At 44.3% G+C, this 21051-nt stretch overlaps 1 protein-coding gene across 2 annotated transcripts in view; it reads left to right on the forward strand.

Annotated features, from left to right (window-relative positions):
• The first annotated feature begins 821 nt into the window (after positions 1–821).
• MAPRE1 (microtubule associated protein RP/EB family member 1) overlaps positions 822–21051 on the forward strand; it is a 29690-nt gene continuing 9460 nt past the window's right edge. Inside the window, exons 1-4 of one of the 2 annotated variants that reach the window (XM_065921828.1) lie at positions 822–923; positions 5114–5237; positions 16718–16863; positions 18557–18764. In XM_065921828.1, the coding sequence (XP_065777900.1) occupies positions 5117–5237; positions 16718–16863; positions 18557–18764 (475 nt within the window). In that variant the 5' untranslated portion in view covers positions 822–923; positions 5114–5116. Of the gene's footprint in view, positions 924–3029; positions 3132–5113; positions 5238–16717; positions 16864–18556; positions 18765–21051 lie in introns of those variants that run through there. The other variant, XM_065921826.1, reaches the window with a different exon arrangement.

The raw sequence follows: 21051 nt of genomic DNA on the forward strand, positions 1-21051 counted from the left end.
AAATAGTGATGTGTAATTAGTGATGTGCTTTGCCTTCCCTGACAGATTGGAAACTTTAAGAGCTCAGAGGCTATATCTGTTTCTTGGTTACCGCCAAATCCCTAGGGTTTGATTAATCAGGGAAAAGAAATATTTGCTGAACACATGAATCAATGATACTTTGACAAGAAAACCAGCTGAAAACTTGGATCAGTCTTTGTGATGCAGGGCAACGGATCTCTCTGACCCTCAGTTTTCTCTTCTGTAAAGTGGGTGTAACTCATTCTTTGAACAAGTCTCTGACTCCAAATATCAGACTCTTGGACACCGTGGGAACAGGATTGAGAAGATTCTTCTTCCGTGGAATTTACGGAAATGCAGACAATAAAGGCATAAACAATTAAACGGGACGACTATACTAAGAAAAAAACGGATGATGAGATTACAGGGTCATTCTAGAAAGAAAAGTTACAGAATATGTCTCTAATGTGACTTTTAAGTCCTTCCTCAAAGCGACTATCGATTTTTTTTTTAATCTAATAATCCATTTTTTGTAAAAATTCATTTTAAAACCAATTTTTTGGCTACTGGGATGGAGAATTTGTAACTGGATCCCGCCTTCTAGGCGGGGTCACATCTGCCCGAGGTGGGATCTCATTGGTTGCGGCAGACCTCGCGCAGTTGCATGGCCCCGGCAGCCGGCGCCCCGCCCTTAGGGCACTCCAGCCGTCGATCAAGCTTCGGGCTCCGCCCTCAGCGCGCGGCTTCGTCCCTCTCTATAAAAGGAGCCGGCGGGCGATGACGAGCCTTTACGTCGGCGCGTAAGGGGGGGGGTGCGTGTGACGTCATCGCGCGGGCGGGCGGGCGGGGTCAGGCGGTTTGAACGAGACGAAGACGGAACCGGAGCCGGCTACGGGCAGAGGACGCGGTCCAAGCGAGAGCCGGTGAGCCGGCTAGCGGGCACGGGACGGTGGCTGGGGGGCGGCGGGCGGGCCTCGTGCCGAGCCAAGCGCCAGCGGGCCTCGCGGCAGTGCTCGGGCCGCTCCCCGCGGCGGTGCGGTTCGGGCTGGGTGGGGGAAGGGCGGGGCCGTGACCCGGCGAGCGCGGGCTGGGGGGCGCGCGCTCTTCTCTCCGCCGGGGGTGGGTTGGTGGGCGGGGCGTCGGGCCGGAAGTGGGGGCTGCCCTTCGGCGGCGTGGGGGCTTATGGGCCGCGGCCTAGGCGTGGAACCAGGACAGGAGGCAGGAGGTTCCGGGGTGGTTGGGCCGGATAGGGGGCGTGTGTGGGGTTGGAGTGGGCCTGCTGGAAGTTCTGAGGACCCCCCCACTGTAGGAGACGGGGCCGCGTGATGATTTAAGAGTCCAGGTTCTGGAGTATTGAATTATCTGCTGTGCGACCTTGGGCAGGTGCTTTAACCTCTCTGGGCCTCAGTTTCCTCATCTGTAAAACGCGGGAGAAAGATAATACTACACGTAGCAAGGTCTTGTCCCCGAGTATGGCGAAAAGCAAGCCAGCTCCCTGGACTTCTTCCTTTCTTCATCAGTATTTGTTGAGCGTCCATTGAGCTCTAGGCACTGTGTTAAGCACTGGCTATAGCCCCAGGAGTAGGAGGGCAAAGATCTACACTGTGGTGGGGAGACCGAAAATTAAAAAATACATGGAAATGAGAAAATTAATAACTGGGAAAGAATTTCATATGATCACTGGCGAGACAGTGTAATAGGGTGATATGAACAGTGCTTTTTCAGTCCCTGTTTCACAACTGATCTGGGGTGCTGCAGAGCAGAGCTGGGCCTCTACTCCATTTTGGGAGTGAAACTCCTGAAGTCCATTGAAGGAAGATGCACCAGGCCTGCCATCCACCTCTCGGATGGGGTATCTCTAAGAAAAGTGATAATAGCAGCTCTTTGCTAATTGGGCACTTGCTGTGTGCCAGGTGTTCTGTGGTTTTATGTCATTTAATATTGTGCTTGTCTCTTAACAGATTTTATCTTCATTTTACAAATTAGGGGACCGAGACTCTGAGAGGTTATTAGCTTTATGGTGTCCAGCAAGTGACTGAACCCGTCTGTGACTCTTTGAGTCCAGGCCCTTAATCTCTGTATTACGCTGCTTCCCTGAGGTCCAGATCTAGACAATGTGTTTCCAATGTGCCATTTATGATGGTGTATATATGTATATAGTTTCTGTGGCTAAGAAATGTATAGCAGTTTCTGGCACATAGGGAAGCTTAGGACATGCTGTGTTTTTCACTTAGAGTCTTAGTTAATCCTCACTGCCTCCTCTGGATGAGCAAATGAGCTGTTTGTGATCTGGAAAGGTGAGGTATTTACCTAGGGACACATTGCTTTTTTTGGGGGGGCCACCCCCCCCCCCCCCATTCCATAGTGCTCAGTATGGTACCTTGAAAGTAATAAGTGCTCATCAGCCAGCTTTGAATTGGAGTGGGCTTGGGAGCCTTTAGGAGAGGGTATATATGGAGAGGTAAGGGAATGCTTTTTCAAGGAAGTTTAAAGGTGGATCAAGGAGGGGTGAGGTTTGTGTGGTGATCATGGGGTCTTTCTTCCATTGAGGCCAAGCAGAGGAATCCTTATGGAGGAAGAGAGTGAGCTGTCGCTAGCTGTAGCTGAGGCTCTGAGAGCTGGTCTCTTTTGACTGCCTGGAAGAGCAAATTAAATAGTTGAGTCAGTGGATGTTTATTGCACATCCACAGGGTGCCTAGCCCCATGTATTTAGTGGCTGCTGAGTTTGCGGAGCACATGGGGCCAGGTATTAATGTGCTGCGAATGAAAGAGTTTTAAATTTATGATGAGGAAAGGCCATTAACGTTTACTGAGCTGAGGTGTGGTCAAGAGACACACGGGGCTTTACCAGCTGCTTACATTTTATGGCAGCATGATACACACAGTATCTGATGGATGTATGTATGAATGTCGCCAAAATGGATTACAGGTGCTCACCCTGGGATTGTGGTGGTTTTTGTTTGCATGTGTCTCTCTTTGGTACCACACAGTCTGCATTTCTTTTCTTCCTTTAGGGATTTTAAACACAGGAGTCACTTGGTCTGATTTTTGATTCAGAAAATTCTCCTTGGCTGCTGTGTAAAAACAGTTTGAGACAGAGACTAATTTGACGTCTGTTGCAGTGGATGGAGGTGAGAGATGGTAGTGACAGGTCTCAGGTGCTGTTTTTGGCACTGTAGATAGGATAAATGAGACACGTCCCTCTCCTGGACTTGTTTGTTTAATACCAAACCATTTTTTGTGCCTTACCTCACTTAAACCTCACCTCAGAGAGGGACATTCACTCACAAGATAAGTGAGGTGTATTGAAGCTAAGTAACTTGCCCAGGTTCATACAGCTGAGTGAGAGCCTCATGTTCAAACCAGGCTTCAAATACTCAGCTCTTTGCATAGTGCAAATTTCCTACTGGTTCAGATCCCATCTGGGAACGATTCAGAAATGAAGAGATAATGACAGTTGCAGAGGTTTGAATGAAGTGCTGTGGGAACATAGGGATTAATTTCCCAGTGGAGTCAGGAACTAAATTGTATTGACTTCTAGTATAACATGGTTTTATCATCTGAGTTTAGGTAAGAGAGTTGATAATTTGCTTTCTGAGACACGTTTTTCTCTCTTTGACACTGGCCTGTGAGCCTGAAAACAAGTAGCCTTTACTGAGCCCACTGTGTGTAATGTGCTGTGCCAAGTCCTCGGGGGAAGGGGGAATGTGGGGTGTGAGGGCACAAGCCTGATAAGTCAGTTATCTCTCCAGGCCTGTTGCTAAAGAGGAGGTTGTGTGGTAGATCTCCATCATTTCCGGCCCTCACATTCTGTAGCTGTTTGACTTGTGAGGTGTGCTGGAGACGCAAGGGAAGACTAGCTAGTCCCTTGGTGGAGGAGTGTTCAGAGTCCCATGGTGGTTCCAAATTGTCCTGAGTTTTTCTTTCCCCATTGATCATATTGATGTTACATGAAATGAGGAAAATTATAAGTGTTGGTCATTGTGAAATTTAGTATTTTATAGCAGGAGTCCCCAACCTCCAGGATTTAATGCCTGATGATCTGAGGTGGAGCTGATATAATAATACTAGAAATAAGTGCACAATAGCGTAATGCACTTTGAATCATTTGAAAACCATCCTGCCTACCTCCTCCCCACTTTCCCCAGTCTGTCCATGGAAAAACTGTCTTCCACAGAACCAGTCCCTGGTGTCAAAAAGGTTGGGGACTGCTATTTTGTAGTCATGAGTCCTCATGGTAATTGCCCAGGAATTTCATTTAGGTCTGGATCTACCTGCCCTTATTGTTTGAGTCTTCTCTTCCCATTATCTGTTCACCAGCAGTTGGTGACCTTTTTCAAACTTAAATAAGAATGTGATTCTCCCCCATTTAAATCCCAGCAAGGCATTCTTGAACAGATACGGGATAACATCTGAACTCCTCATCATGCCTGCAGAGTCCTAACAGGATCTGGCTTCTTCACTTTTCCCACTTCTGTTCTTCCTCACCCTCCTGCTCACGGGGTTGTAGCCACTCTGCTTAGGCTTCTCACTTAGCTTAGCCAAGTGTCTGCTAAGTTCCTGGTGCTTAGTAGGCCTGCAGATGGCCTCCTGTCCTCAGTAGGTTCAGCAGAGAATTTTACTAAGGACTCTGCTCTGTGAGGTATTTGCCACCACCTCTGTAGTACTTAGGTTATAGCAAAGGTTACTTTTTTGATTGTAAAAGTGAACATAGTCTTTAAGAAAATTTGGAGAACCTCCTAGTGGAAACTATAAAGAGAAGTTAATAAAAAGCCCACCATCTGAAGAAAACTGGTGTAAACATTTTGATACATTAATGGATAAATGAATTGACATTTTCTAAGCAGAGCACATTTTTATACCAATCACGTTAAAATGGGGCCTGAATTTTAGGCTGGCTGGTGTTGAGCCATTCATTTCAGGTCTTGTTTACTCCTGGAAATCTTGGCTCATGGCTGGAGTCCTAGGTCTTTGATTTGACGTCTTGGGGAAAAATGGGGGTGAGGCTTCCAAATTGAGTGTCGTTATACTTCTGCTCTGGTGACTCCAGGAAATGCTTGCACTTTCTTACTCCCCAATAATGAGATCCCTCCTCTTTTCTCATATGCTGTAGAAGATGGCAGTGAACGTGTACTCAACGTCGGTCACCAGCGATAACCTCAGTCGACATGACATGCTGGCCTGGATCAATGAGTCTCTGCAGTTGAATCTGACAAAGATTGAACAGTTGTGCTCAGGTAAGAGAAGTTGAGTAGACCCCTTTCCCCAGGAAAGCCTGCGAGTCCTTCAGGGATGCACAGGTCGGTACATGTCTGATTGCAAAAGCCACAGGTTCGGGTTCTGTTTTAGGGCTGCTCTGTTTGTTTCAGCCCTGCCTTGGTTCCACTTGTGAGTGGGACTGCTTGAAAGGAGCCTGCTCTCTTCTGGCCTGTGTGTCCACCGTCTCCCGCTGTAGCAGCTCCATTCGGAGGCCAGCGGCTTAGCCTCAGCTGTTCCATCTGCAGTGTTTGCATCCAGATTTGAAGTGACTTATTTGAGGACAATAATTGTAATTGTTCTAGTTCTGTATTAGTTTATCAGTGGCGTTTCTTACTCCCACATAACTCAAGACCAAAGTCAGGCTGGTTTGCCATTTCAGCCACAACTTTATTGAGCTACTGTTTATTAAGAATCTGACAGAGAAGTGCTGATTTAAAACAAGAACATACATTATGTGTTAGGGTTATCAAAATTGGATTTACCCTAGATAGGAGGTGGGGTCAAGAATATGATAAAGAAGGAGGAGCTGTATATCCTGCTGTTACTTGAATTCTTATCTTGATCTTGGGGTGGAGAATTAGAATCTTCAGCTTCTCCTAGTAATCATAACAACAGTTATTTAATTGAACACTTGTGTTCGAGGGTTATGTAAGTGCTTTCAAATATCTTTTTATCACTGTGCCTCTGTGAGGTAGCCGCTTGATGAAAGTTAAAGAGGAGAGTGAAGAAGTTGGCTTAAAGCTCAACATTCAGAAAACTAAGATCATGGCATCCGGTCCCATCACTTCATGGCAAATAGATGGGTAAACAGTGACAGACTTTATATTTTGGGGCTCCAAAATCACTGCAGATGGTGACTGCAGCCGTGAAATTAAAAGATGCTTACTGCTTGGAAGGAAAGTTATGACCAACCTAGACAGCATATTAAAAAGCAGAGGCATTACTTTGCCAACAAAGGTCCATCTAGTCAAGGCTATGGTTTTTCCAGCAGTCATGTATGGATGTGAGAGTTGGAATATAAAGAAAACTGAGTGCTGAAGAATTGATGCTTTTGAACTGTGGAGTTGCAGAAGACGCTTGAGAGTCCCTTGGACTGCAGGGAGATCCAGCCAGTCCATCCTAAAGGAAATCAATCCTGAATATTCATTGAAAGGACTGATGTTGAAGCTGAAACTGCAATATTTTGGCCACCTGATGTGGAGAACTGACTCATTTGAAAAGACCCTGATGCTGGGAAAGATTGAAGGCGGAAGGAGAAGGGGGCGACAGAGGATGAGATGGCATCATCGACTCAGTGGACATGAGTTTGAGTAAACTCCGGGAGGTGGTGATGGACAGGGAGGCCTGGTGTGCTGAAGTCCATGGGGTCACAAAGTTGGACACGACTGAGCTGAACTGAACTGTGAGGTGGGGATTTTTATTAACCTTATTTTACGGATGAGAAAATGGACTTAGAGAAATTGAATAAGTATAGGGTTAAACAACCAAGAATAGATTTGAGGCTTGAACCATGTTTGCAATCAAGAGCCCATGTCCTTCAGCTCTGTACCGTACTTGTACTTCAGACTTCTTTTACCAACTAGTGCCATTCAGATCTCCTTAAAATTATTGCTTTCATTTATATGAAAATTTGCTAAATGAATTCAGCTTCTGTACTTCCTTACTTTGTAGCTGAGTCTTGGTCTTAGTTTCATTTGCTGGTCTTGTTACTTCCCCTGTGAGATTTAATCCCAGTTTTATAGATGGTCAGAGAGGCTCATTGTGAAGTTGTACAGTGAGACAGGGGTGCCCAAGAGTCACGCCTACTAAATGTCAGTTGCACTGTTAGTCATAGGTGCTGTTAGATCTGTGTTGCTTTTCCTCTAGTTTCATTTCACCACCACATCCCCTTTTCTTGGAGGCTTTTAAAGCTCTTGTTTGCCCCGTGATTAATGACTAATGGGGGGATGAGGTCATCTTAATTTTGATTGGAGCCAGCTTTTTCACCAGCAATTTTTCCCTGAAATTTACCTCTTTCTATAAATACACTTCAAGATGTATTTCACTTAATTAAAAAATGAGATCTCTTTTCATGTATAGGTAAGGTGTACGTGTGCTGGTCTGGCTCCAGGTTTCTCTCATTCAGTCAGGGAGCTGTTGTCGGTAGTCAGGGCTGGGCACGAAGAGATCGCAGTCTGCTCTGAGCCGTGTGACTTTGGATGGGGCCCTGATGTTCTGGTTCTTCATCTGTAAACTGGGATAGTAGGATCTGGTTCACCTGTTGGGCTGTTGTGAGACTCACCTGTAAAATTAGCTCTCAGATACGGATTCTGCACCAGCCCCTGGGACAGGACACATTCTTGTTGTACAGAGGAGAGGAGCATGCATGGGGCACAGCTTATGCATTATAGAGCCTGATTTTGCATCCAGATCTTTCTGGCCACATAGCCTGTACTCTTTCTGCTGTGTACATGCTTTATCTTTTTATTTTATTTTTTTGGCTGCACTGGATCTTCATTGCTGCCCATGGGCTTTCTCTAGTTCCAGTGAGTGGGGGCTACTCTAGTTGGGATGCACAGGCTTCTTGTTGCCATGGCTTCTCTTGTTGTAGATCGTAGGCTCAGTAGTTGTGGCACTTGGGTTTTGTTGCCCTTGGCATGTGGGATCTTCCCAGAGCAGGGGTTGAACCCCTGTCCCCTGCGTTTGCAGGCGGATTCTTAACCACTGGACCACCAGGGAAGTTCATCCATGCTGTATCTTTTGAAAATAAGCATTTGGAAGAGAGGTGAACAAATGTAAAACATATTACCAATTATAGTGATACTGTTTCATTAAAGATTTGTGAAGAGTTTGAATTTTGCCTGCTGCCTGCCATTTTTCTTATTATAAAGTGCTTTTTCCCAGTGTAACATTCAGAATACTTTCTCTGATTTGAAAACAAACTTCTGTTCACAGCTTGTTCCCCCATTGAGAGTGGTGTGGGGCTTTTCTGAGTATGTAGAGGTTGCATTGTGTTTCATGTTGGTGTTTAGGAAATGGGGTCTCAGCTTCCAGTATGAGACTAAACAGGATGAACTGTGGACATTGTGTCCCTGAAGAAGGTCTGCTCCCAGGGGATTGGAATCAGAGAGAAAGCGAGGCTCCTCAGATCCTTCTGTTTCCTGAGGCCTGAGGAGAATCCCAGGGACCTTTATCACTGGTGCCTGGTCTCTCCTGATCTTACCTTTGTTAAGCAGAGAGCCATGCACACCAGAATTCTCTGACTATGCTCAAGCTTTGAGAGGTAGGAATAGATTTTTCCCTTGAGAGGGCAAAGCCCTGAGGTTCTACACTGTTCATGTGCTGGCCGCCTGTGAAGTGGCTGAGTTTTATCAGCGTCGTGGGCTCCCTGCCTCCAACGATGAAAGGGACCTCTGCTTGGCTCTTGTAGTGAGATAAGGTGCAGAGGACTTCAGTGATAGGGTTGGCTGGTTGTTTCAAGGTTCGTTATGTTCTGTAGTCTCTCTGTTTTGGGGAGTTAGTCATCAAGTATTTTGGAAAGATAGTTATCAAGAAAAAAGACCCTGATCACAGAGAGTGATTGCGATGAGGGATCGCTTGTGTCAAAAGGGGGATTCAGGAAAGGAAAGAAAGAAAAATATTCCCCTGGTAGACTAGTGGTTAGGATTTGGGGGTTTCACTGCTGTGGCCTGGGTTTAATCCCCGGTTGGGGAACTAAGATCTCACAAGCCTGGTGGCAAGGCCAAAAAACCAAAAAACTGGAGTGGGGAGAGGGGGTTGAAGAATGCTGATTGCTTTCCATTCCATTCCTGTCTCCTTTTGGTTCCAGTCCCTGATCAGGCTCCTCTGCACTTTTCCAAGGGCCCAGCGTGGTGCTCTGAGCGTGAATGTCCTCAGATCTCCCTTCCTTGCCTTCTGTCCAGGCCAGCCAGCTTCACAGTTCCTGCGCTCTGCTGAATGGGAGAGGTGTTCAGATGCTCCCAGGCAAATGCTCGATTTCCTTTTTCTTTAGCTTACTGTGGGGCCCTGGTGGCCCTTGAGTTTATATAAAACAGCTTGTCGGTCTTGTTCTGGAGCCGTTCTGAGAGTGAGACCATGCCCCTGACCAGGCGTCTCCTACTTTGTTTTCTCCTCAAGTTGACTCCCTTTTCCATTTTGGACCTTAATTCCACCATTCTTCCTGTGTCTCAGGCCTGAGAAGGATCTTTTGAGGCTGACTCAGAGTTCTCTCGGGCTTCTGCAGCGTCTTTTGGCTGTAGCCTTTTGTCAGTTTGCAGGCTGCTGCCACAGTGGCCTCCAAACTGGGCCCTACACACCTCTCTCCTTGTCCCGTGGTACTCTGGGCCCTACACGCCTCTCTCCTTGTTGGCTGGTAGTCTGGGCCCTTCACGCCTGTCTCCTTGTCCCGTGGTAGTCTGGGCCCTACACACCTCTCTCCTCGTCCCGTGGTAGTCTGGGCCCTTCACGCCTCTCTCCTCGTCCCGTGGTAGTCTGGGCCCTCACGCCTGTCTCTGTCCTGTGGTAGTCTGGGCCCTTCACTCCTGTCTCCTTGTCCCGTGGTACTCTGGGCCCTCACGCCTCTCTCCTCGTCCCGTGGTAGTCTGGGCCCTTCACGCCTCTCTCCTCGTCCCGTGGTAGTCAGGGCCCTCACGCCTGTCTCTGTCCCGTGGTAGTCTGGGCCCTTCACGCCTCTCTCCTCGTCCCCTGGTAGTCTGGGCCCTTCACGCCTCTCTCCTCGTCCCGTGGTAGTCTGGGCCCTTCACGCCTCTCTCCTCGTCCCGTGGTAGTCTGGGCCCTTCACGCCTCTCTCCTCGTCCCGGGGTAGTCTGGGCCCTTCACGCCTCTCTCCTCGTCCCGTGGTAGTCTGGGCCCTTCACGCCTCTCTCCTCGTCCCGTGGTAGTCTGGGCCCTTCACGCCTCTCTCCTCGTCCCGTGGTAGTCTGGGCCCTTCACGCCTCTCTCCTCGTCCCGTGGTAGTCTGGGCCCTTCACGCCTCTCTCCTCGTCCCGTGGTAGTCTGGGCCCTTCACGCCTCTCTCCTCGTCCCGTGGTAGTCTGGGCCCTTCACGCCTCTCTCCTCGTCCCGTGGTAGTCTGGGCCCTCACGCCTGTCTCTGTCCCGTGGTAGTCTGGGCCCTTCACGCCTCTTTCCTCGTCCCGTGGTAGTCTGGGCCCTCACGCCTGTCTCTGTCCCGTGGTAGTCTGGGCCCTTCACGCCTCTCTCCTCGTCCCGTGGTAGTCTGGGCCCTTCACGCCTGTCTCCTCGTCCCGTGGTAGTCTGGGCCCTTCACGCCTCTCTCCTTGTCCCGTGGTAGTCTGGGCCCTCACGCCTGTCTCTGTCCCGTGGTAGTCTGGGCCCTTCACGCCTCTCTCCTGGTCCCGTGGTAGTCTGGGCCCTTCACGCCTCTTTCCTCGTCCCGTGGTAGTCTGGGCCCTCACGCCTGTCTCTGTCCCGTGGTAGTCTGGGCCCTTCACGCCTCTCTCCTCGTCCCGTGGTAGTCTGGGCCCTTCACGCCTGTCTCCTCGTCCCGTGGTAGTCTGGGCCCTTCACGCCTCTCTCCTCGTCCCGTGGTAGTCTGGGCCCTTCACGCCTCTCTCCTCGTCCCGTGGTAGTCTGGGCCCTTCACGCCTCTCTCCTCGTCCCGTGGTAGTCTGGGCCCTTCACGCCTCTCTCCTCGTCCCGTGGTAGTCTGGGCCCTTCACGCCTCTCTCCTCGTCCCGTGGTAGTCTGGGCCCTTCACGCCTCTCTCCTCGTCCCGTGGTAGTCTGGGCCCTTCACGCCTCTCTCCTCGTCCCGTGGTAGTCTGGGCCCTTCACGCCTCTCTCCTTGTCCCGTGGTAGTCTGGGCCCTACACACCTCTCTCCTTGTCCCGTGGTAGTCTGGGCCCTCACTCCTCTCTCCTGGTCCCGTGGTAGTCTGGGCCCTCACGCCTCTCTCCTTGTCCCGTGGTAGTCTGGGCCTTTCACGCCTCTCTTCTTGTCCCGTGGTAGTCTGGGCCCTTCATGCCTGTCTCCTTGTCTCATGGTAGTCTGGGCCCTACACGCCTGTCTCCTTGTCCCGTTGTTGTCTTCGGCCTTTTGAAGAGACCATTTTTATTGAGTTACTCTTCTGCTCATGGAACTATCTCTTTAAATTTATTTTTGCTTAATTAATTCTTCAAATATCTCTTTGTGTTAATTGAAGCAGAAGACAAACTTACTTTCTTCTGAGTATAAGTAATTAGATCTTCTTTATAGAAATGTATTAAAAAAGAAAGCTAGCTTAAAGCACAGCGTTAAAAAAACTAACATCCTTGCATCCTGTCCCATTACTTCATGGCAACTAGAAGGGGAGAAACTGGAAACAGTGACAGATTTTATTTTCTTGGGTTCCAAAATCACTGCAGACAGTAACTGCAGCCACAAGACTAAAAGATGCTTGCTCCTTGGAAGGAAAGCTGTGATAAACCTATACAGTGCTTTGTCGATAAAGGTTCATAGAGTCAAAGCTTTGGTTTTTCCACTAGTTATGTATGGATGTGAGTGTTGGACTGAAAGAAGATTGAATGCCGAAGAATTGATGCTTTGGGAAATGTGCTGGAGAAGACTCTTGAAAATCTGTTGAAGTGCAAAGAGATCAAACTAGTCAATCCTAAAGGAAATCAACCTTGAATACTCATTGGTAGGACTGATGCTGAAGCTCCAATACTTTGGCCATGTGATGTGGAGAACTGACTAATTGGACAAGACCCTGATGCTGGGAAAGATTGAAGGCAAAAAAGAAGAAGGTGGTGGCAGAGGATGAGATGTTTAGATAGTGTCACTGACTCAGTGGACATGAATTTGAACAAACTCTGGGAGACAGTGAAGGACAGGGAAGCCTGGTGTGCTGCAGTCCATGGGGTTGCATAGAGTCGGACACAACTTACACTGAACAACATAGAAACAAGAATAAAACTGTTATCTGTTGTATTACAAGTGATAATCACTGTTATCTTTTAACTGTATTTTTCCCTCTAATTAAGGTTTTATTTATTGAGCTCTTACCATAGGTCAGGCACTTTCCAAAGTGCTTCACCTGTGTAACCTGGAAGGTAAGGTCTGTCATCCCCATGTTATAGATAGAAAAACTGAGAGAAGTTAACTAACTTGTCCAAGGTTACTCATTTTAGCTGTATTTTCAGTATTTTCCATAATTTTAAAACATAATTGACATACTTTTTGAATAACCAAGTCTCAAAATGCTTTAGAATTCAAAAGAAACAAAAAGGTAAACAGTGAAAAGCCTTCTTGTGAAAAGCAAGAGCAGAAGCAACCAGTGTCGTCAGCTGGGTGGCCTCCAGAGAGAGTGTAGGAGCAGAAACATCCATCTGTCCACATCTTGTGTGCGTGTTCTTCTCTTTCCCCTGTTTTACACAAGCGGGGGCGTATTTGAGCACATTGGACGTTCTGGAGAGTGTTCCATTTTCTGTACAGTGTGTGTCACGTTCTTTTGTGGCTCTGTAGTACCGTAATTTCTTTGAATCAGTCCCCTGTTAATGGACATTTCATTTATTTCCAGTCTGTTGCTGTTACAGACTGCTGTAGTAGGTACCAAATACAAGCACACAATGTTGTACCTTGTCTTTCTTTTAAAATTAAAATAGGGTAGCTTTTCTCATGTTAAGATGTTTTCAGACTGACTTTTTTTTTTTAATTTATTTATTTTTTTATTTTTCAGTGGGTTTTGTCATACATTGATATGAATCAGCCATAGAGTTACACGTATTCCCCATCCCCGATCCCCCCTCCCACCTCCCTCCCCACCCGATTCCTCTGGGTCTTCCCAGCCCACTAGGCCCAAGCACTTGACTCATGCATCCCACCTGGGCTGGTGGTCTGTTTCACCACAGATAATATACATGCTGTTCTTTCGAAACATCCCACCCTCACCTTCTCCCAGAGTTCAAAAGTCTGTTCTGTACTTCTGTGTCTCTTAATGCCTGCATTAATGACGCCTCACAGCCTTCCATTTCCAAATTGTTTTGGTTATTTATTTTTTTTGATGCCTGGACAGGGATTGTTTCCAAATTGTATTCATCGTTTAAAATGACTTAAGCCTCACTTACTCCTAAATCCTGAAGGCTTTTGCATTTAATGGAATGTGTTTCCTGTGTGTAAAACTTTTGAGAGTTCTTAATGTGGAGTTTTCTGATAGGGCTTCTGTCTAATGTAGAATTCTTTTTTTTTTTTAGTCTGTTTTTCCCCTCACTCTTAGTTATGGTGATGACTCTTGGTCAGACTCTCAGACCTAAACTCATTTAAAAAAAATTAATTTAATTGGAGGATAATTAAAATATTGTGGTGGTTTTTGCCATACATCAACATGAATAATTTTTTAAAAATTAATAAATTTTTGACTGTGCTGGATCTTCATTGCTGCTTGTGGGCTTTCTCTAAGTTGAAGCGAGAGGGGGACTATCCATGCAGAGGCTCGTCATTGCTGTGGCGTCTCTTGTTGCAGAGCATGGGCTCTAGGGCGCACAGGCTTCAGTAGTTGTGGCACCTCTCCGCATGCGGAATCTTCCTGGACCAGGGATCAAACCCTTGTCCCCTAAATTGGCAGATGGACTTGCCAACCCCTGGACAAGTCTTGGACTGCATTGATTGTTGACTTCAGCTTCCATCTAATTCTCCAAGGGGCCTTGGACCAAAATGTTTGCGAGCCTGTGCACTTGAGATAGTGCAGGCGTCTGGCGCAGGGGTCGCATTGTGCCCTGTGTGTTCTCTGCTTGTAGCACAGATCTCCATAGGACGGGGCTGTGGTGGTCAGCAGGGACCTGGTGGTTGATGTCATGACACATCTGGTCCCACCCTAAGGCTGTCTACATGTTCCAGCCACAGGTTACGTGAACCTGCTCTCCTGCCCCAAAGCATTGAGAGAGCGGTCATCTGAGAGCAGTCCCCTTGTGCTACTTGTGTTGCCAGACTTTGTTATTAAGGCCAAGACTGGAAGGAAAGCCCATTTGAACCTCTTCTGTACCCAGTTGAGACAGATACAGGTCAGGAGTTTTGAGCCCTTTTGTAAAAAACCACCTGACAGACTTTTTCCTTTTAAGCATTTATCTTCTTCTTTTGTGTGCTTATTATAAAAGTAATTTTCATTGTATATAATTAAAAAAAATAATATATTCAGTACCACCTCCCAGAGATGGCCATGTTCAGTCATAGTTGATCTCCAAAACAGTAACCTTGTATGGTTTAATACATTGTGCTTTCTCCCAGTTTTTTTTCTATACATGTAAAGATGAATGTTTTTACATATATGAAGACATGTTATAGATACGTTTTTGTATCTTAAGTTTTCTTTTAACATTAAATCTTGAGCTCTTCCTCCAACCCCCGCCAAAAAATGTGCTTTGATTGCTTGCATAATATTCTCTTAAGAATTTATGTAACTGATTGCTCCTATTGTTGGACATACAGGTTGCTTCCATTTTTTCCTCTCATGAATGAAGTTATACAATTTTCATGTGTAAATCTTCGCTAGATGTATTTTTAATGTGTATTACTTTATTAAATTTACTTTTTTTCCCCTTTCTTGGAAGTTTACTTTTTTTTCTTTTTCTTGGCTGCACTGTGAGTCCTAGCTACTGGACTGCCAGGGAATTCCCCTTGCTATATTTTAAAAAAAAAAAAGAAATTATTCCCTTAGATCCCTTAGGTTGGATCCCTGTGTGTTTATTAGGTATTTACATTTTTGTATGTGTGAATTGTCCAATTGATTTGTCTATTTTTATTGGAATCCTCGTGTTTTTCTTCATATATTAACTCTGTTTCAGCCAGCTACAGTGTAGCAGCGTGGTATATACCTCTTTCTTCCCTGAGCCAGGAAATGCTTTAGTCTGGGGTAGGGTGTTCTAAGAAAGTATATAATGACATAGGAAAGAGCAGTGGACAGGGAGTCAGAATACCTGGGGTCTGGCTCTGAGCTTGGTCTCTGGCCTCTGTGGTCTTGAGCCACAGTTTTTGGTCCTCAGATTTTAAATTTACAATGGCTCTAAGGGTTCTTCTAGCTCTAAAATAAAAACTGAAAGTTCTTCAGGCAGGTTTTTTTAGAGGAGCAGATGACTGATGCTTTTAAGTGGTTTCGAATGGGAAGTCTCATGAATGGTTTGAGAAAACTGTGTATTTAATAAATGTACTTTATTTTGCTGGTTCAGAAAAATTACCTTTCATATGTGAAGCTGTAGGTATAGATACTTCATAGATTATCTTCTGTGTATATGTGTGTTTTAAGTTGATTTGTATGTATCAGGATCCAAACCAGATCTGTATATTGCAGTTGGTAAATTATTGCAGTCAACAAAAAGTTGACTTTTAAATCTCTTAAAATACAGCAATCATCTTCGTGCTACTAACTTGTTAAAGAGACTGGGTTGTTGCCTTATGAAATTTAGGAAGCTATTAGTGCCTCCATTTAAAAAAGCATAAATATTGCTAATTCACTGCCTGGTACATAGAATTCCCATAGTACATTTTTGTTGGATGAGTAAATAAATCAAGCCACCTCAAGAATCAGGCTTTCACTTTCTAGTGCTCCTTTCTACTAAGAATGTCACTCTGATCACTGAAGTGTTTCTGCTTTTTTTGCATCTTTCCAAAAATAATGATAATGGGACTCTTTATGCCAGATCTGGCAGGAAGCCAGTTTGGCCTGATGTAAGATAAGTTGAATATGCTTATTAAGGCTGCCTCATTCTGCAGAATACCTATCGTGTAGTTGCTGGATTTCTTGCCTCCTTTTCCTGAAAAGGCAGTAAGTGTACATGGAGCCTGCCCTGTATTAGGAGAGTGCATTTTAGTAGGCATTAGAGAAATTGCATTCTTAAATTTTAAGTGCTAAGAAAACACTTTTGGGGGTAGTGATGGATAAAAATGAACAAGTGGAGGAAGGAAGAAATTGGGGAGCAAATGGGATGAACTATATGCAGTAATTTCTTATAGTGGCCTTTAAAATAGAAAAAATTTAAATGGAAGAACACAAAGATTCCTGCTATTCAACTTTGTTTATGAACTGATAGGTTAATTAAGTTTATTTAGAGATGTAAAAAGCCCAGGGAGGCAGAATCTTAGGAAAAACACATTTTTAACCTAAGTTAGAGGATGGATCTTTGCCATATTGGGGAACTCCTCCTCCTGCTGGCATTCATTTTTCTTTTAGTTGTCATTTTATTGTCATGCCTGTTTCTTACAAAGAATAGTGTTAAAATTTCATAGGAACATTCCTTTTCTCTTCATGGGATTTCAGGTTGCAAGTATGTTGTAGAACTTAAATAGAACCACAGTTCTGTTACTGATTTCAAAGTCAAGTGGAAATGACGCTTTGGGATTTTGTAGGTACACTTCCACAACTTTTCAAATTGTATGGGGGTTAAGCGAGTTGGTAACTTTTTACCCTTCTTTAATAGCTAGTGCATTTAATGTTCGGGTGTGTATTTTTTTCTTCTTCTACTCATTCAGGGGCTGCCTATTGTCAGTTTATGGACATGTTGTTCCCTGGCTCCATTGCCTTGAAGAAAGTGAAATTCCAAGCTAAGCTAGAACATGAATACATCCAAAACTTCAAAATTCTACAAGCAGGTTTTAAGAGGATGGGTGTTGACAAAGTAAGTAAGCTTTATTCTTTCATTTAGGGTATTTCTTAATTCCTCATAATTACCAAGGCTACCAGTGCTGGCCCATGATTTGGATGTTTTTGTTTTTCTTTTCCCAATTTGTATAGTTATCTTTTCTGGCGTTAAAAGTTTACCGGGAGCAATGTGTCCCTCTGTTGTCCTATCCCTGGTTCCCTTGTGGTCATCTTTCTTCATCGTGAAGTTGGTGGGTCTCTGGAAAATCAATCTGTAAATCTGTACCCTTTTTTTTTAAAAACTGTTTAGTATATTAATCTGAGATGTGATTCTTTTAATCTCTGAATTTACTTCTGTAAAACATACCATATGGTAGAATAAGTAATTCTAATAGAGAAGATTCTAGAACTATTTGACTTTTTTAGTGAAGTATAAAACCAAAGTATAAGCTACAATATTTTTATAGCTAGTAGGTGCTGGAAAGTTCCCTCTTGCCCTCAAGGTTACATGAAGCTATACGAGACAAGAGTCCACCAGGCTTCATTGGAAAAAATATCTCTGTTTTAGTAGATAATACGTTATTGCACAATTAAGCAATTCCCGCCCCCCCCCCCCCCCCCCCCCATTAAAAGGGCTTATCCTTTAAGCCATTTTGAGGGGGGGAAACATTTTTCAGGAAAGCTTGTAATCACCCCCTAATTATCTTGCTTCTATATCTTATTTTTTTATTTACTTTGAAATCAGTCTTAATTTTGTTTCTGCAATATATAAAATGTGCATTTGTATTGTAAGGATATCATTTAGTTATCAAGCATGGTTTAAACTAGGTTTAGTTTATACACAGTACTTTTTCTTTTTATGGAATTAATTTTTTTGAATAAGGCAGATTCCTAGAGTATATAAAAGTTGAGAGAATAGTGCAGGGATCCCCCATGTACCTCAGTAATTATCAACTCAGAGATATCAACTCATATATATCTCTATTCTACCCCCTGTAGTCCTGGATTATTTTGAAGTAAGTTCCAGATAAAACTTTGTTAATGTTTCATACCAAAAAATTAAAAAAAATTTTTTTGCTCAGAGGGGTGGATAGTTAGATTGTAACTGGAATCCTTGAGGAATTAAAAGATAGTTAAACTCTGACCATTTAAAGTAATACCTGATATCACAGTATTCTTAGACAATAAAAACCTTAGAGGGTCCTTTAAAGTATGTTTTAATAGGATTGTAATTACTTGAAAAACATGCCATTTTGTAGAAGTCTATCCCAGGATTGATTCTGTGCCTTGACCTATTTTTAAGATAATTTTTTTTTTAGCACAGTTCATCATGAATGCTTGTTATTTTGTGCTCTGGACTTGGTACCTTGTGTCAGGCACTGTGGCCATGCGAGTTCCATAGGAGGTTTACTTTTTACAGTGGAATGACATGTCTTAAAATGTGTTTGGATGTGTGTGTGTTTGACTTCTATATGATACTTGTTTCTTTTGCATTTCTAATTTCTTTTGATGGACTTGAACTGTGGAGATTGGCTGTTGTTAAGTTTTTTGTGGAAGGTAAATTGAATGAAACTTGCTCTACAACCTTCCAGGGGCTTACTGAACATTTAGTTCTTGCCTCTTTGTCTCCTTTTAGCAGAGCTTTATACTGATTTTGATGAAGGTGAACACCTTTGATGCTTGCCAGAAACCTCTTGCTTTGAACTAAAGAATCTTATGTTTTTCTTCAGATAATTCCTGTGGACAAATTAGTAAAAGGAAAGTTTCAGGACAATTTTGAATTCGTTCAGTGGTTCAAGAAGTTTTTTGATGCAAACTATGATGGAAAAGAGTATGACCCTGTAGCTGCCAGACAAGGTCAAGAAACTGCAGTGGCCCCCTCCCTTGTTGCTCCCGCTCTGAACAAACCGAAGAAACCTCTCAGCTCTAGCAGTGCAGGTAAAAAACAAACCAAACCGCCCCCGCCCACAGACAAATAATACCATTTCCAAATAATGGTAGTCTAGGTATTCATCCATTCATTCATTCAGTATTCACCCAGAAGTGTTTGGGTAGCCATAGGTTTAGGGATCTTAAGTAACATAATCCCAGCCTTATGGCAGGAGCATGGATTGTGACATCAGGGCCCTGTGTTTGTCCTAAGATCTCTGGAGCCTCTATAAGCACTTCACCTCTGCCCTGTTTCCTCCTCTGTAATAGGGGAATTTCAGTACTGGCCCCAGAAGTCTGTTCTCGAAGCCTGAATGAGTTACTGTTCGCAGTTTTGCCAACACTCGTTGGTTGTATGGAATAGAAGTTCCTCAGGTTAGCTCACGTAAAGGAGAGTTAGTTGGAACACAAGGACATTTCATCTTAGAGCCCTGGGTTGGGAAGTTGCAACCGGACCTGAAATCTTAGAAAAAAGAGCTTTCCAGGTCCCTCGGGGGCTGTTCTTGGTTCTGCATTGTCCTCCTGTCTGCAGAGCAGCTACCTGTGCTTACTCACGACTTCCCTGCCCTTCCTAGAACCTCAGCTGCTAAGTTCTGTGATGCCAGCAGAATCTAGGAGGCAGGGGAAGGCTGTTTTTAAGAGACTTATCTCTTGAAGTCCAGGCCTAGTGTGTTTTCCCAAATGTGTTTGTAGTGATACACTCACAGAACATGTGTGTACCTTGTGGAGCAGTGGGTGTTCTACAGACGCTAACTCCTTTCCAGAAGGTGGTAAGAACATTAATTAAAGTTGCATAGTACCTTGAGAAGAGGGCCTGATCTATCTGGTAGGTAGAGAGGGATGTTGCGTGCTTTGTAATTTTTATAGCTTTATTGAGCTCTTGATTGACTTACCATACAGTTCACACATTTAAAGTATACAAGTGTACAGTTGAATGGTTTTTAGTACATACATAGGTAATGTTATACTATTGCCATGATCAGTTTTAGAACATTATCATTACCCCCCAGAAGAAATCTCATGTGTGCCCAACATCAGTCACTTGGCATTTCGTCCCAAAACTCCCTCCCTGACAGTCCTGAGCAACTGCTGATCCTCATTGGATTTATCTATTCTGAATATTTCTGAATGGAATTATAGAATATGTGGCCTTTTATGTCTGACTTCTTTCATTTAGCATAATGTTTTCAAGGTTCATCCTTGTTGTATTATGTTATCAGGACTCCTTTTGATGGCTAAATAATATTCCATTGTGTGGCTGTAGCACATTTTATTTATTCACCAGTTGATGGTGATTTGAGTGCTTTCCATTTTTAAGCTATTATGAATAGGGCTGCTGTGACCATTCATATACAAGTTTTTGTGTGGGCGTATGTTTTTATTTCTCTTGGGTGTGTATCCAAGAGTACATACTCTTGGAGCAGAATTTTTGGGTCATGTGATAACTCTGTTTTAACCTTTGGCAGAACTACCTGACTGTTTTCCAAAGTGGCTGAACCGTTTTATTTTCCCAAGCAGAGTATATGAGGGTTCAGATTTCTCCAGATATTGAATACTTTGATTCTTCAGCTTCTTAGAATGGGGAATTGCATAGATAACCCTGTGCATTTCATATTTCAGATGCTGCTAACAGGCATGTGGAGACTTGGATTAAGTATTTAGTCTTCAGTTTAAACATATGCTAGAGATCCTCCAGCGGAAATGCCTGTTACTCTGGGTGGCCTTAAGGTCATATGGTTGTTGAATAGTTTGGAATGTTAGGAAGATTGAGATATTCCTAAACCTGGCATAATAAATAAACTTTGCAAAATATTCGTTGAATGAATAACTAAAGTCATGAATGATAAATTTGCCTTGAGGTAGCCCATTCCTGATTATTCTTTATTATTTTAACTTATCAGTAGATTGGCCCCTTTACTGTTTTTTCCTTGTCTTTGCTTTGGACATTCTTACTGAGAGAAGTCTTTCTATCCTCGTCAGTGTGCTGCTTTTCTCTCTCTGACCCTCTAAACACCTTCTTAAAAGGAAACGGGAAGCCATTAGTGGTCAGAGCAGTCTCTACCCGCTCGCTCATCTTCTCAGTCCAAGGAGTGTGAGGTTCTGAGTTGGGAGACACCTTACTTTCCAGATGGGGTGTCATGGGTGCCCCACAGCTGGGGCTGTGAGCTCCGGACTTGACGTTTCCCTTTGCTCTGTGAAGCTGCCTGTCTGTGCCTTAAGTTGGAGCTGAGGTTCAGGTAGTTCATCAGTTTGTACCAGGTTGACTTTGCCTTTTTCAGATGATAGTCCAGTCCAC

This window comes from Muntiacus reevesi, chromosome 2 (genome assembly GCF_963930625.1).
Source record: "Muntiacus reevesi chromosome 2, mMunRee1.1, whole genome shotgun sequence".
NCBI classification, from domain to species: Eukaryota; Metazoa; Chordata; class Mammalia; order Artiodactyla; family Cervidae; genus Muntiacus; species Muntiacus reevesi.